Raw genomic sequence first — 16,869 nt, forward strand, 5'->3', positions numbered from 1 at the left:
CCTCCCCGTAGGTTTTAGTTTTAACTCTTGGAATAATAAAAAGGCCGATGCCAGAGGACCTCAGGTCCCGCGAGGGTTGATATGATAAAAGCATATCCGATAGATAAGATGGCCCAAGACCATTAAGACATTTAAAAACTAATAAAAGAACCTTAAGATCGATCCTGAAACTGAATCTTGCAGGGTCCACAAATACAACTAATGATTCATGAGGTTTTATTTGGACGTCAATACTGCCACACATCCTGATTCCAAAGGACCAGGAACAATGAGCAACCCTTGTTCTTTTGAGATAATCTTTGGCAGGGGGTGTGGCTGGCTTTTCCCCACTTCTGCAGATGCGGCACACCTGCCCCTAATCGGCCCATCAACCTCTCTATAAAAGCCTGGCCAAGGCGTCACTTCTGTGCCAGATCGTTCTGTCCTGTTAGGTAGTGCTGACAAACCTTACTCTAGTAATTCTTTTCTCCTTTCTGGATATATACTCGCCTGTATCTTCCTCATTGTCAGATTCTTGTGTGCCTCGCTTCCTTGACTTTGTTTAATCGGTTCCATCTATGTGCTCAGCCCTTGTGTCTTTGAGGTCCAAACAACATCAGAGACTTAACAAATCATACCTCTTCAGTCCCCTTCATATGCAGGAATATATTATATGTACCCAAACTTTACACTGACAATGCTGAAATGTTTATCTATGTGAGATGTGCGGACCAGCTTTGCTTGTTTCGCTGCAGTTCAACATGTAATATTCTGACATGAAAGCTTGTCCTATTTCATGTGCTGGTAATATCCAGATGCTATGCGGAAAAAGACACAACATCATGTCCAAGGTTTCATGACACCTCAAGTTTACAGTGAATCCCAGTAGCCCCTTACTTGCACCTTTTGATGTGGCAGTTATATATCTCTCTACTACTTACTAAATACAAAAATGACTGTGTGCACACAACTGACGTAAGTATAGTTCTAAAACATTTGTATAGAACCATTCATACACAAGGTCATTCAAAGTGCTTTACAGAGGTTTGAAAATACATGAAAAATATGGCAGACATTAAAATAAGCTGCATTAAAAGCAGCATTTAAATATAATATAAAGACAAAAACAAGCAATTAAAATGATTAAATAAAGTTATCTATTGTATTTGTGAGAAAGCGGAAGTAAACAGTATTGTTTTCAGCACTGATTTAAATGAGCTGACAGTTTTAGCGGATCACAAGTGTTCAGGGATCTTGTTCCACAGGCAAGGAAACTAAATGCAGCTTGCTTCGTTTTGATCCTGGGAACAATAAGTAAACCTGTCCCAGATGACCTAAGAGGTCTTAATGTTTTGTAAGGTAAAAGCAACTCTTACTGCTTTTCCACAAAGACAGTTTAAAGACCGGTTCGGAGCCGAAGAGAAGGTTCACAAGGTGAACGAACTGCCAACTGTGAACGAGCCGAGCACTAGAAATAGGTTAATGTTGGTCGAAAAGGGATCTCTGAGATATATCTAGGCCAGAGACCATTCAAGTAACAGGATTTTTAACATCTTTGACACATGGGAATCCAGTGCAGGTGTCCAGGGGCTGGATTCACAAAGCATTCTTAATAAAAAATGCCTCTTCAGTGCCACTTTTTTCTTAACTTTTGCTCTTCAGACAATTCTTATCTTTTCTTTAGTTTTTTTCTTAACTTTCTTCTTAAGTTAGGGTTAGTTATTAGTAAGTTATTTCCTAAGATAGAACTTGAGAACAAATTAGATTCTTGAAAACAAAGTCCTTAGATTTCTTCTCAAATTTCTTCACAACTTTAAGAGAAGCCCTCAGTCTTAGAACGGCTACAGTGAAAAGGTAAGTCTTGAATTGTATTAAGTTGAACAAAGTTGTGTTTTGTGAAGTTGGTCAGGGTAGTTTTTTTTGTGAATGTATTACATAAAGCGTTTTCTGGTTATTATGTTATTCTAGTTATTCTGGCCTGTTCCTAGATTACACTACAATGTACTCTTAGTAAATCACAGAGACAGTTGTTGTATTTGATACGACTTAATTAATGATCTAGTGATCTTAAGTTAAAAATCTAAGAACGTCCTAAGTGCGAAAACTAAGAAGTTCCTAAGACATACAGCAAATCTTAAGAAAAAAATGGTAAATAGCATTTAAGAACATTCTTAGGAACATCTTATTTTTTTTCTTAAGAATTGTCTTAAGTTTTATCTTAAGAACACCTTTGTGAATCCGGCCCCAGCTTTTCAGTAACACATACTAAGAGCAGAATTTTCTGTACAAATAATGATGAATACATTCAGTAGAAATGGGTAAAACATGCAAAGAACGCCTAAAGGGATAAAAAAACAAGGCCATATGGCTGAAATGGTTTTAAGTTAATAAACAGCAATGTGCTTTCATTTGTGCTGAACTGTTCCTTTAAGAGGTCCCGGAAGTGCTTGTTAAACCGGATGTCCAGACTTCCCAATGTGACTTACCCTGGCAAACACTGTTTTGTTTTGCATGCTGTCTTCGTTAAGTGGTTTAAAGTCTACAAAATGTTTCTTACCGCCGCCAATTGTGAGTATGTTAATATGTACGGGTTGTTGTTTTTTAAAGCGACGTGTTTGCGTATGCAGGGTTGTCGCAAACGTAGCTAAAATACAGGTCAGTTTGCTAACCTTATATTAGCAAGCTAACTTTAGCTGTTATATGTTCTTCAGTATTAATTTACGTGATATTGTCCATAACTTTGTGTTTGCTTACGTGGATTAATCATCCTGTAGCGCTTTGAAAGTTCAGTGTTGTGAGTTTCAAATGCTATTCCTGTCAGCTTTTAATGTTGTGCCTTTAGCGGTTAGCTAATAGCTTCATGTTAGCTCGTTTTTATGTTTCCATTCTGCACCTTTTTTTCCCATTGAGAATTGGTGGTTGTGGGCAGTGGATTATTAGGGGGAGATAGCAGGTCAACAATCAATAGCTAAAATAAGTAGTGTACATCATGTGAAAGCTGGGGATCTGAAGATTTATTTGAGATGCATTTTAGCACTGTGTCAAGTTGTCCTGGTCAAAAATATCTAATAATAATGACTTAATCAATTAAGTTAACCTATTAAGTTGTGCAGTGTCTCATTAATGTATGGCTTTCTTGAACTCTTGCACCAATTTTTGGGTTAATACAAATTGTTACACACATTTTAATGCTGAATTTGGCCATTTTTTATAAATACAAGAATGGATTTTTTTTTTTAAAAACCCTCCAGAAAACTGCAGCAATACACCAAGACCTTGAGGAACACCATAGAAAAGTCAATGCTGTGATTTGATTTCATAAACTTTTGACATTTTGGATATTTCCTATATATTTGGCAGTGGGTGATGAGCAATTATGTTATGTAAGCTGCTAAGAACATACCTAGCAAAGCTATACATCATCTGAATGCTCTAGCTCTAGTTTACATTTACATTTAGTCATTTAGCGGACGCTTTTATCCAAAGCGACTTACAGGAAGAGTAAAAGAGTTTGCGGTTGTTTCATGATGCTGTGATTATATTAAAGGTCACAATAGGTCATTTTGTACAGTGAGTTAAGTTTTTTTTAAATGCTCTCATCACAATGAAATGGCTACTAAGGGGACTAACATCATCACACATGATAAAATTCGCTTCACTGAATTGACAAGAGTCTAAACTTTCCAGTGATACCCAGTTTATGCAGTTCACAGGCTGTTTAGTGACCCCAGTATGCAGAAATATTCCAATGCAATATAAGATAATGTATGTTATAAAAACTATGGTTTTGCCTCAGTACATAATGTCTGTTTTAATCTGCCTGATTTTAATACATATGCTTTGCTCTTTGTTTCATTTTTTTAGTGGCCAAGGCTAAATCAAAGTAAGTGGAAGCCACTGGAACTATTAACAATAAAATGTCCTGTACCGGCAGAAATGCAGTAAAGTTCACTGATGTTGTTTTTTTAACAGGACCATCCTGGTGCAGATGATGAGCGCTGCAGGGACGGGCTACTTCTTCAACACAAAGAGAAACCGTCTCAGAGACAAACTGGTGCTGCGCAAACATGATCCATTCGGTGAGATATGAATACCCAGAACACTTAAATTCTGTATTAGGCAATAGTCTGTGCTGGAAGAAAATAATAGGACAACCCAACTTTAATGGTCATTTTACCAAGTTGATAAAGATATACATTTACAGTCTATATTTTATATCTTAGCAGGAGGCTGTTTTAGTCCAAATAATTGAAAAGAAACAAAGACTTTCACGATTTTCATTGAGAAACTTTAAGGGACTAATTTCTACTTTTAATTTGGTTGACATATTAGTTTGGTGGCCTGAATTAGAGTAAAACTAAATAGATTTTGCAATAAATAAACATTCTGCAATCAGATGGTTGGGTTGTTTTAAAACGTGTCAATATATATATATATATATATATATATATATTAGCTGGCTGGTTTGTGGGGGGAAACAGTAAAGTACATGTCAAAATTTTTATATATATATATATGTATTAGCTGGCTGGTTTGTGGGGGGAAACAGTAAAGTAGATAGGGATGTGATAATCTTCATAATTTAATAAATCATATGTCATAAATCATTTATTTTAACCTGCATATTACAATGCTGAAGTGTCTATATGTATTTGTTTTAACCTCATAAGATGTATTATGAATAACAGTGTCTAATCAGAAATGCTTATTATGTGTGTACGTAAATATATAGATCCCAGTGGTTCATGTATTACCTGCTCTTTGATATGAACTTTGAGGGTTAGAAGTAGGGCTGCACAATTAATCGAATTTTAATCATGATCACGATTTTGGCCGCCATGATTAAATTAACCTGATCGTCGGAGATATTTCCATTTTAAAATGCGGCTCTCCTGCAAATCTAATCAAGCACTTTCTACACCAGTAGTCCACCAACCACCAGGGGGTGAATGCATAGTTAAGGTTTCATGTAGCTGCCTAAATAAATAACAAGCGAGCGCTAAGCAGGATGTGACGTAGTACTCTACACGACAACAACACGCACCATTTGTAGAAGCTGGTGAAGCAGTGTTGCCAACTTAGCGACTTTGTTGCTGAATTTAGCAACTTTTCAGACCCCCTTAGCGACTATTTTTCAAAAAAGTGACTGGAGACAAATCCAGCGACTTTTTCTGGTGTTATTGGAGACTTCTGAAGACTCGTTCTTACTTTTCTTAACGAGCCTCTGGCCCCTGCCTCCTGCAGCAGTCTCTCCCAGCTGCAGAGCAGAGGGGATGTTAACCCTTTAGCGTCCAGTCTGAAAATTGCTAACAGTTAGCTCTGTAGCAGTACAGTGTGTATGTGCTGCTGCTACAGGAGGTGTTCAATTAGCGACCTCTGTTTGTTTACAACAAGCACAGAACACTCTGTGCACACACTAAAAACTGCTGCTATTGTTTGTTTAAAAGTAGTGCAATAAAAATACAGATGTTTCCCCTAACATGATGAATAATCGTGATTACAATATTGATCAAAAATAATCGTGATTATCATTTTAGCCATAATTGTGCAGCCCTAGTTCGAAGTAAGAAATCCAGGACACTTTACTCTCTAAATCATATCGGCTGCAAGCTCAAGCTACTCTTGTACACAAAATATACAAAACCTCCCAGTCTCCATAAAATGATGTTTCATCTTTGTATTTTTATTAAATCCAGACTGTGTAACATCTGTTTTAAATCTGCTTTCTGTCTTTGCAGTGAACAAGCACGTCCTATTCTTTGAGAAGAGGAAGATCAGATCAATTTAACAAGGCACCAAATTAAATGGACAATATAACTGACTGTTTTTTATTGTTATGGATTACACGAGGTGTTTCGTCAGTCAGCGTTTGTATTGGGCTGGCTGGCGTTCTGTTGAGGATTTCTTCTGGGATCTGTCAAGAGGCCTCTCCTCTCCTCACTGCACCACTTCAGCATGATGCAAACCCTGGCTGAGCTTCAAGAAAGTCTCCACTTCCCCCCCATTTTAAACAAGAAACAACGACTCGTGTAAAAGAGATGTTTATTCAAGCTTTACAGTATCATTGACTTTCAATTATTTTACAACCTCGTATTTAATACCTGTAATAAGCTCTTGTGGAATATGATCTTCTTGGGCTCATAAAACGTGTTGATTCTGTCAATGTCTGACGATTAATAAACTGTTAAAAATGAATGAGATTGTTGTTTGTAGGTTTCTCATTACACAGGCACTTTTCATAAAACTGTTTTATTGAAATCACAAGCAACTTGATATTAAAATAACACTGGTGACATCATTAATCCTCAGTGTCATAATATTGTTCCTTATCAGATTTCTCCAAAGCAGCTCATTTCGTACGACTGTAGTGTTCACAGGTCAATAAAACGTACTGCAGCCTTGGTCCGTTAACCCTGGTGTCTGCTGCTCTCAGAACAGTTCAGCTGGTAGGTCTTTTTTCAAAGGGTAAGACGTCTGCGTGCCAACAGCTTGCACGCTCACTCCTGCCACCTGATTGGCTCTGCGGGCCATCTCCTCCAGAGGCATTGTGGGATAATGAGCCATGTAAAATGCCAGCGCTCCAATAAAGCTGTCTCCAGCACCCTGCGAAGAAACAATATTACAAGAATGCTTTATTAAATTCCACCTGTGGTTCAAACTGTCCCACTGTGTAAATCTACAGCTGTGCTCTGCTCAGCACATCTGAGCAATACGACAAACAGTGAATCCATGTTGAAATGATAAGTCATCCCAAAGCTTTACTGCTTTAAAATACTGTGTTTTGAAGCGTATATGAACAGTTTGTAAATATAAAAAGGATGGGAAGTTACATTTTCAATTCAATAAACTGTCAACAGTAGGGGGTGCTATGGCATTTGTTAGCTGTTCTTTTAAGTGTTGTGTTGCTGCCTGAAGTCTCAAATACTTTTAAATGAGTTCCTGAATTGTTACCTTGTGTGAAAGTGTGTCTCAGTCAGCATTTCAGAGGAACATCTGTATTACAGGCAGTTCTCAGATTCACACACACCATCTCATAATGTCAGCTGAATGACACATTTGACTTAAGAAGCTCTTAATGATTGTTGCATGACCTTTTCACATTTAGAAAAGCAGAAGACAAATGCATTATCTGTTCTAATTATTTGGGGGAAAAAGAACAAAGATCATAACAATCAAATGTATTGCTTCCCCCCCCCTAAAACTTCAGAAACTGAAACAAACAAACAAAAAGTCCCCACTGGATTTACAGATTTTTTTTTCAAAGTCAGCTGAACGGCACATGGCTGCTTTAATCACTTGTCAGTGGCTTCACCATAACTGCCAACAGCTCTGGTTTTGGTGATCCGTTTTAAACAGATAAACCATCCATTTTCCCTCCCCATCTATTGATAGAGATGGAATGTACCGTCTACGCCCTGGAGGGGGTTGGCTGGAACGTGACGCCGAGGGAGGGGGGGGGGGCTCGCTGATGGGAAAAGGCACAATGGTATGTGGCGACACGCTCATATTTAACCACAAACTCCCCCCCGATGCTGGTTCTCACAAGCCCGCTTCATTACTCATCACTGCGGCTCTCAAAAGACTTCATTGCACCTCTATAACCCCCCACCCCCCTCCCTTCCAACCTCAAAGTAACCTCTTTGTCAGGGGTAAGGTTGTCGTTTGTGCTGGGATGATTCAGTGACATGGGGCAAAAAACCTTAACGCTGACCCCGACCCGGCAGAGAGGGCCATGCCCTGTGATCAGGGCACCAGGAAAAGAGAGGGGCCAAACAGGGTCCACAGCAGCCGGGGCGGCTGGAGGGCACGGCTCAGCCAACATGATAGACAACCAGATGATAGATACAAGCAATGCAGAAAGAAAAAAGTGTTCTGATCTGACATTTGAAAGGTCATTATTGCACCCCACCCCCGCTGCACGCCACTGGTGTGACTCCTGGAGAGATGCTGGAAAGAGTGAGATCAGAGCTGAAGCATTTCACAGGCCTGGTGGATTTCCATGTTTAAAGCCATGGTATGTTTATGTCTCCTGTCTGGTAGCTGGGCTGGGCCACAATACACGCCAGAGTTTGGAAATAAGGCTTTGGTGAAGCAGTCTCACTGGTTTGGCTCTGGACCGTCTCCCAGTTCACACGTTACAGTTGAAATGATGATACACTCCTGGCTGGGGGTTGATGCTTGGGAACCAATGGCCAATGCAGCATAGTACAGTAGAGGGGACAGTTTTAAAACCCACACCAGGTAATATGAAATAAAACGTTTCGGTCTTTATAGTCATGGCGATATATAATTATTTTTGCACGTCACTTTTCTCATTTTTCTTTTGAATCTCCTCTTAACACTCAACTAATCTACAACTAAATCCCTGCCAAACAGACAGACTACAACAGGGTGGGGTCCAAACAGGTAAATACTAGTATTAATGGCTAAATATGGCTGTGCACTGCAAAAAAGGAGTGTCTAAAAATAAGATAAAAACACTAAATCTGACGGAAACTATCTTGCTGCATGGACAGATAATTTCACTTGACAAGGTTTCTTTAATTAAGATGGTTAAATATAGAAATAAGCATGTTGAGCACTTAAAATAAGAAATTAACTCATAAAACAACATAAATTATCTAACACTTGTTAATCTAAGTTATTTTATCTGGGTAAGAAACAAATTATTTGCAGTGTGTGAAGTTAAAATTCGATAGAAAACCACTTAGAATAAAATATTAACAGTGAAACTCATAATTGTATTCCTTTCAGTTTAAAAAAGAGCCATGGCAGTATTAACATTTAGATATTAGAATTTTATACAAATTTAACTATTTGAATAAATTATTTTAGAGGAGATGAATTGGGCCTGTACTATGGAGACGTAAAAGAGGCTGCACATTTGAACTGCAACTAAATGCTTAATGTTGAAATTTCAATACCACTGAATTTGTAGCACTTAGATATTTTTACTATGAAAGCCATTTCCAGAAGCAGTTTCAAGTTTGACATTTAAAAAACCACTTTAGGTAACAACTAATGATTACTTTAATTATTGATAAGTCAGATAAGTGCAGATTTTTTTCTCCAATTATCTGATTAATCATTTGGTCTATAAAATGTGAGAAAAAAAAATGAAACTCAGTTTCTTGTTGATGTGTTTTGTTTTGTCAGTCCAAAACCCAAAGAAATTCAAATCTAAATCTTTAGAAATGTTTAAAGGCTAGAAAATAGCATTTTATGCCATTTCTGCATGGAAAATGAATTTAACAATTAATGGTTTGTCAAAATAGTTATACTTCAAAGCATGTTTTTCATTGAGCTCATAAATGGATTTTTTCAGAATATTCAAATGTCCAATATATAAACGTGTGTATTGGATTGGTGAAAGTTGAACCAAAATTAAAATGAAAAATCCTCATTTAATGACATGTCAGCTACTGAAGATAACTTTAATTAATTTTAATTAATTAGACATTTGTCTTATTAGGTTGTTTTTAGATTTTGAATTTGTGTGAAGTGAATATTTTAAAGAGGGGTATTCAAATAACTAAATTCAGATAGATGCACTATTTCAATATATTTAAAATGTATAGAATTAGGTATTTATTATACCTAATATACATAAAACTACACAATTTAGATTATTATTATGGCACTGATTTCATACAGTACTTAATACATTAGATTTTTTTCTAGCTGAATATAACTTATTTTCTAAAAATCACTATTTCCAAATACATGTAGTATATATGTATTTATTTTAAGTCCATTTCACACTGTAAAAAGATGCGAGAAGAAGCAGCTTTAATGTATACAATATGAGGTCCGGTTCAGTCCAAAAGGTGCTGGAAAACAGTATGGATTAATGCAAATGTCCTCAAAATCTCTTGTCCATAAATGGTCCTCACAGCAAAAAAAAAAAAGTAATTTGTGCACATGAATTAATTAATTCCCATAACAAATTGAAATTTGTGCTATTTAATGAATAATTATTCAAACTCCAAAATGCTGCATTAGCTTTGATTAAGTATTAAAATGTTTGGTTACTGATAATATGCCAATGCAACGCTGACATATTATCATCTTCTATTTTGCTGGAGAAAAAAAAAAAATCATATTTCCTCCAGCTGTTAAACTTCCTGTGTCATTTCTCAGTGAGCCAATCTCTAAATAAGTACTGAGGAAACAAGAGTTCAGTGTTCTGATCTAAACTTTGGGTCACTTGACCTTTCTCTGTCTTACTAACGTCTTCTCGGCTGAGAGTGGCATGTGACGCTACCGGATCTAGTGAATGAAGCTCAACGAGGCTGACAAGCGCTACCCCCTTCAGCCCCGCCACCGCTGCCCTCGACACAGTTTGGTGAAGGTTAGATCTGGAGGCCTGTCAATCAAGTGACACAAGCGCTTGCTGCGGATGAGCTGTGATGCTCTTACTGGTCGACTCCGTCCGCCGCGTCTTGACCTCTGTGCCGTTTCTCTGCCTGTCCTCCTCTGGTCCTCAGACTGAAGTTAGAAATTAGGATGACAGATGTGTCTGCGAGAAGCTCACCAAATTAACAAAGTACGGTTAAGGAAGTTCTCTACAGTTTGATGTGTTTGTAGTGTGACACTGTGACAGGAACATGCCACCGGAGAGACGTTGCATTTTGTTACTTTGTGTCAATTAAAGTACTTCCAAGAATATCACTGGGATAGGTTCGGTTCAGCTTAATTCAATTGACCTGGGTCGATTTTACAGGCTCAGGTTTTAATGAGACAAAACTAGAAACAGACCAGAGGAATAAATTGGTTCCATGACATCTTGTTGGGACGGGGGCAAAAATTGCTTCAAAGTCAGGATAATTTTTAGAAAGGGAAAAACTGACATGGCCATGCCATATCGGTCCACCTCTACCTGAAATGCATAAATTGGCTATCACTGGAAAGCTGAGAATCTTGTGGGTTCAATGTGCTTAATTGTATTAATTATAGTTTGTCCCAATAGTAGATGTTTCATTGTGGTGAGATTATTTAAAAAAAACAAACTTAAGCTCACTGTATAAAATGAGCTGCTGTGACCTCTAGGATAATCACAGCCTCATGACACTTTACAACCACAAAGTAGAGACCTAGAGAATTTAGATGATGTGTGGCTTTCCTAGGTATATTAAAAATTAGGGGGTTCTCAGCAGTTTACAGAACAAAAGTGCTCACCATCCAATCACTGAAAATAAATAAACAATTCTTGCAGGAATCGGCAAACGTTTTTCTACAGTGTTTCTCAGGGTCTTTGTGTCTTAAAGTGGCATTTTGTATCGATTTTTGACTTTTTGTATTAATTATCCAGAGGTAAAACAGTTTTTTGTACAACTAATGATATTAACCCAAAAGTTGCTGCAAAAAAATGATGAGACATAACTCGGCATGGGAATGGGCTTCATATACTCCGGTCATAATGTTCCTAATCCTAAATTAATTGATTAATTATTTTTATTACAGATTTATTATACACAGTGCTGAGCTGCATGTCAACTAAATCTCTATGTTCCCAGCTTTCAGATTGTGTATACCATTTCTATGTGGCATCAACTGTTGACCTTCTATCTCCCCCTAAAGACCCTTTTACCCCACCGCTACCTCTCTAAAAAGGGGTGGTGTTGTTAAGGGGTTAATCTTGTGACAGCAGCTTTTGTGGCGTTTGTTTAGAATAAATAGAGAAAGGACTGAATAGTTAACACAAGCAGCAATAACCTCCATGGCTGTACAGACAAACAAAGGAGCGCATACAGAAACTCAGAAGTCCGTCAACAGAAAATCCAAGGACAAAGACAACGGTAGCGCCCACACGCTCTGATTGACAAGTGATCTTTGTAAAGTGCACTGCAGAAACACCACAGCACCGAGCGCCAAGCACCAAAGACAGACAAAAACAAAACAATAAAACAGAACCCATAGAAACTGCAGATCTCAGAACAGGCTGCATGTCTTTCATGTTAGAAGTCTGCTTCGCCCACTGAACCTTTCGAGGCTCCAGAACCTCTGACTGTATTTCTCACCCAGAGGCCTCCTGCGATCCTGACTCCCATGTGCCATTACCTCCTGAAGCCTACAGCCTTTGTCAATGAAAGGCACCCAGGGGAGAGCAAAGACCAACTGAGGGGCAGCGATGACTCACAGTGGCTTCCACGTCCGGAAGCTTCCAGTAAGACTTGCGAACAGCCGGGGACGACTCCTCTGAAGCAACGAGGGAGGAAGATTCAGAGATCAAAAACACATTTAATTGGACCAATTAGGGCTTTCACATCTTTGATCCATCCGCAGTGCTTTGTCTTCGTCCTCTTTCACCCTTTTGTGTGGAACACTGATCGACTCGACTGCACTGGCATCGACATCTGGGTTGCTGAACAGCAGCTGCTGTAGAATGTGCAGTCTATTAAAACTTGGTGATGTGGCACTTTTCTCATTGTGTCATGCTGACCTGCAGTGTGCATGGTTCAGGAATGCAACGCTCACGAGGTATTCCCTTACCTTCAGCTTCCAGGAAGGAATCATGCAATCGGTTCCTGCATGTCATTGGAGAGACTGGGAATAATTTGACTGTCCGGACCCACCGTGCAGCTGTAATGTCTGGTTTAGACAGCACTGTCTACCTTTCGCCCTACACAGTGGACCTCCCGGAGCAGTGGAAACCAGGGCCACCCAAGTCCTGCTGGGGCTAAAAGGCACTGGCTGTGTTTGTGTGTGTTTGTGTGTGTGTGTGTGTGTGTGTGTGTGTGTGTGTGTGTGTGTGATATAGCCTCATCTAACTGTCCACACACACAAAAAAAACTAGGCTCTGATCTCAGCGAGGGAAGCCTGCACTCAATTTAAGACAAAAGGGAGACAAATGGATGAGGGGGGAGGCATGGGGGAGACCCGCAGTAGATTTACTTTGTTATTCATCAAGATTCATGACCCTGACTCAGCTCATAATTGCTCGTGCCATGTATAATGTGTTATTCAGACAGCTGCAGGAGGAGCAGATGATGAAATAGTTACAGTCAGGGGCAAGCTAAATCATTCAGCAGCCATATTGGCACATCATTAACCAGGCAGCATCAATCAAAGAGAAATATTTCATCTGGGAGAAACAACGTGATGATATGCATCCAAATAGGAATAGTAGATGGCAGAAAGGTGGATTTGTATTAATTTCTATCAGTATTGGGTCATGCCACCCGCGGCGCCCAGCTGAACAGCAGCCTAGCTAAAATAGTGCGAAACCGCAAGTGACTCACTGTGTTGATATCGAAGAATAGCAGCCTAGAATACGGCCTCGATTCACAAACTAAACTAGTAAAACTGGACAGCATAAAAAAACCCTGGTGATGACAAGTCTGGAGCCAATCTTTGAAAAAAAACATTTCTGTCACTGCCGCTCAGAAGCAGTAATAACAGAAGAGGTAATCATAACCGAGGAGGCCTGTGTTACCAGAAGTCAAACAACTGAATAATGATGTCGATAACAACCTGTTGTTTTTTTCCTCTCGCCGGTAAAGAAAGAAAGAGCCTTACTGGAAGAGGGATTATGATGTCCAAAAGAGTTAAACACTCCAGAATTTATGGGCCCATCAAAGAACAGAAGGGGGTGGGGTGGGAGTGTGTGTGTGTGTGTGTGCGCGGGGGACATGCAGCAGGCCCGACCAAAGCTTTCTGCTGACTGATGCAAGCCCAAGAGGTGAGTCACGGGAGAGGAGGGGGGGGTGGATAGGGGTGGTGGGTAAGTTCTCCTGGGGGCTACTGGGAAGTGGGGAGGTTGAGGACGGTGAATAAGGGTAGTTATGTGTGTCTGCTTGGAAATGTGGGGGCACGGGGGAGGTCGCAAGAAAGTGAGCCCTTTGTTCTTGACCTGGGATTGAAAGCCCATGCTGCTGTTAAGTTCAGCTGCCTGTTTCTGAAAAAACACGCTACACACATTTTTTTACTGCCTTTGCTTTTTCCTTGCCGTTCCCAATATCTGATGTGGGTTTCATGTAATCGTTTTACTCCAGTTTTTACGATGAAGCATGATGAGTTGCGTTTGGAAATTACAGTAAAATAAAAGTCCCCCGGGGGAACTACTCAGTCAAAGAATCCATTACACAAACAATTAAAATGCTTTAATCAAACCTGGTGAGCACAAAGAGGTGATTAACACCTCAGTGCGATGACGTATTTGGTCGGTAGAACACAGGCCCCACAAAACCCTCAGAGACAGGAAATGCAAACATCTCGCTGAGGCTCCTGTGACGAAAACAAGCCACAGGGGCTGGTGTGAAATGAGTCAAGCGACGCTGGCCTCTTTAAAAGATTAGAATCCTCCTTTTAAGAGGGGAAGCAGACGGTGGTCACCACATCCCCGATGATCTTAAACCTTTCCACTTGAGCAACATGCAGATCAGAAGCTGCACTAGAGCTCAGAGCACCAGCAGCTCATTTGACTGTGATGAAAAACTTCTGAGTGACAGTGTTTGTTATGGAAGTAATGTGTGGATTCTGACGATTTTCTGTGAAATTGAAGATGTTCCTCTGTTTTTGCTGAAAGACCAGTTTAAAAGACATTCCTTCCAGTAAGGAGTGGGCTGCTTTACATCATTTTCCATTTAAAACACTTTTTCCTTTGTACTGATATCATGGGTGCAGTCACCTTCTTCTCAGTCATAACCTGCTACTGAAATGGAAATCTTCTTAAAAATGATTATCACTTTAAATGTATTATATTAATAATTATCAATGTCTACATATATATATGATCTATCTATGTGCAAAAAATTGCATCATGATTTTTTTGTTTGTTTTGTTTCAGTTCTATTTTTCTTTTATTAAAATGTGTGTTATAATTACTATATATATATATATATATATATATATATATATATATATATATATATATATATATATAGTTTGTTTGTTTTTAATAGTATCTAATAGTGAAGAATGTCCTTAGGCTTTGCTTCAAAAAAGACTTAATTCATTAAAAGATTATCAAAATATTTGCAAATTAATTTTCTATCGATCAACTCAGTGTTTTAGCTCTCTACCACAAACTCTCTACCAAAAAAATGATATATATATATATATACACCTGATGATATCCCTAGATGAAAAGTTGTTTTGATTTATGATATGTGAACCATGAATGTCTGTACATAACTTAATGAAAACTGACTGGGTAAAATATGTAAATAAATAAATAAATAAATGAATAAATTATTGCTTACTGTAGTGTCCACAGCTGTGACTGCGGTACTTTGAACATGTTTTGACTCCTGTGCCTTGAGAACCACACAGCCTTGGGCTCCCAAAGTGATGATGACTGACCCACAGCCTCGCCGCAGCAGCTCCTGACCGGCCTGATGTGCTTCCTCCACATTAACTACTGAGAAACCAGTCAGCAGCTCAGCCTGGAAGGAGACACACAGTGCTGTATAACTATATATACAACAAACTCTTCATTTAAGCATTCATCCAAGTTAGTGTAAGATGATGATGGGACACTATTTTCTTGGACATTTTCTTCTAAACCAGTCTTTATTTTTCCTTCTCTAGGTCAGGAAGCTGAGTTAATCAGAGGTTAGGAATTAAAATTAAAGATAGGGCAAAACCAGCACTAGTGTGGGATACTGGGAGGATTCATTATGGAAATTCCCCAAGGCAAACACCCAGCATCAAGGACTGTGTGCAACAAGTCAAAGCAATGCAAAAAAAAAAAAAAGAAAAAAAAATCTAAACCAAAAAGCTTGTGTTGCCAGTTTAAAGAACGCAGTGAAGTACATTTAATGTCCAAGCATCCCTAATTAGTAGTCTATTACAAGTCTTCTGCTTACTTGCTTTAGTTTACTGTTTTGTATTAACAGTTGTGTGATGATTCAGCTCTTAATTATACCCTGACTGTGGTCAGACAGACTCATTAAACACATTCAGTCTGTTAAGGATTTGCTGGATCCGTCAGCAGTCTGTGGGCCAAACATTTTCAAAGAGTAGATTCTCTGACTACACTGCTTCATCTGCCTCCAAAATGACTCAACAGTGACAAAGCAGGACTCTCCAGCTGATGTTTGAGGAACTTCAAGGAAACTCAGAACCACAGAGGAGTAAGTGGCACCCTGGATAAATATGAGCCATGTTATTTTTCTACTGTGATTAGAGGCAGTTGCATGGCAAGTTTATTTACAAGAGAGAAAGTTAGGTGACATGCAATTTATATGACACAAATGCTTCACATACTGATCACATACTGCAGCAAAACAAAAATATTTTTTATCAAATGTATGCCTTTTTTTTATTTACTACTCCATCCTCAGCCTCCATCATGGCAACTTTTTTGTTCTTTTTTACTAGTTTAAAATGACATATTTTGGACTGGGGAATGTTTTTTACATTTCTGACTTTGGTTGCTTTCTTGTGTTATTTTTGGTGCTTAATTTGTAACTCTTGTTCTGTTCTGGTGGGTCAGAGGGAGAGAAAAAGTCACAGAAACCATCAGGAATCCACTGTGCCTGGAGCACAATAGGTACTGGCTGTTCAAACAAAACAAAATATTCTGAACATTCACAATAATCAATCAAAATCAGTGGAGGGAAGCATGTAGAAACAGCTGTTTATGCTGTTCTCTCTCTCTCCCTCTCGCTCTCTCGTTGTCTTGAAATCCAGCCTAATTATTCTGGGGGGGTTGCAATTTAAAAAAGGTTGAGAACAACTGTGCTAAATTATTCTCTTTGAACACAATGTGCCGTGTAAAAGACAAAATGAAAATACAGACACCTCTTATTAGTTTTTACTGCTATGGAACATGTGTCTGAAGGTTTTTTTTCTTGATTTGGCCGCATTGCAACTTAAATGTTAATTTCCTGCCATGCATTCTAAATAGTTGAAAAACGAGGAAAATAAATTAAAATGTATTTCTTT

The 16,869-nt window shown here is 38.7% G+C and overlaps 2 protein-coding genes across 3 annotated transcripts in view; one reads left to right on the plus strand and one right to left on the minus strand.

The window, feature by feature from the left end:
• Positions 1–2,406: 2,406 nt before the first annotated feature.
• mrpl33 (mitochondrial ribosomal protein L33) lies at positions 2,407–6,174 on the plus strand. The gene is made up of 4 exons (XM_059353313.1): positions 2,407–2,547; positions 3,844–3,862; positions 3,952–4,058; positions 5,718–6,174. Exons 1-4 carry the CDS (start codon positions 2,439–2,441, stop codon positions 5,765–5,767), a joined length of 285 nt encoding a protein of 94 aa, XP_059209296.1. The 5' UTR covers positions 2,407–2,438; the 3' UTR covers positions 5,768–6,174.
• rbks (ribokinase) overlaps positions 6,005–16,869 on the minus strand; it is a 36,860-nt gene continuing 25,995 nt past the window's right edge. For both annotated transcript variants that reach the window (XM_059353312.1, XM_059353311.1), the window contains exons 8-9: positions 15,183–15,365; positions 6,005–6,582 (exon numbers count right to left, since the gene is read on the minus strand). In XM_059353312.1, the coding sequence (XP_059209295.1) occupies positions 6,409–6,582; positions 15,183–15,365 (357 nt within the window). In that variant the 3' untranslated portion in view covers positions 6,005–6,408. The remainder of the gene's footprint in view (positions 6,583–15,182; positions 15,366–16,869) is intronic.

The sequence above is a fragment of the Centropristis striata genome, chromosome 16, assembly GCF_030273125.1.
Source record: "Centropristis striata isolate RG_2023a ecotype Rhode Island chromosome 16, C.striata_1.0, whole genome shotgun sequence".
In the NCBI taxonomy this organism is placed as follows: domain Eukaryota; kingdom Metazoa; phylum Chordata; class Actinopteri; order Perciformes; family Serranidae; genus Centropristis; species Centropristis striata.

Bases quoted from the DNA above. Each gene is read 5' to 3' on its own strand.
- mrpl33 (XM_059353313.1), top strand. From the start codon at position 2,439: ATGTCCAGACTTCCCAATGTGACTTACCCTGGCAAACACTGTTTTGTT. The intron at 4,059-5,717 runs GTGAGATATGAA...CTGTCTTTGCAG, and splicing joins GCGCAAACATGATCCATTCG to TGAACAAGCACGTCCTATTC.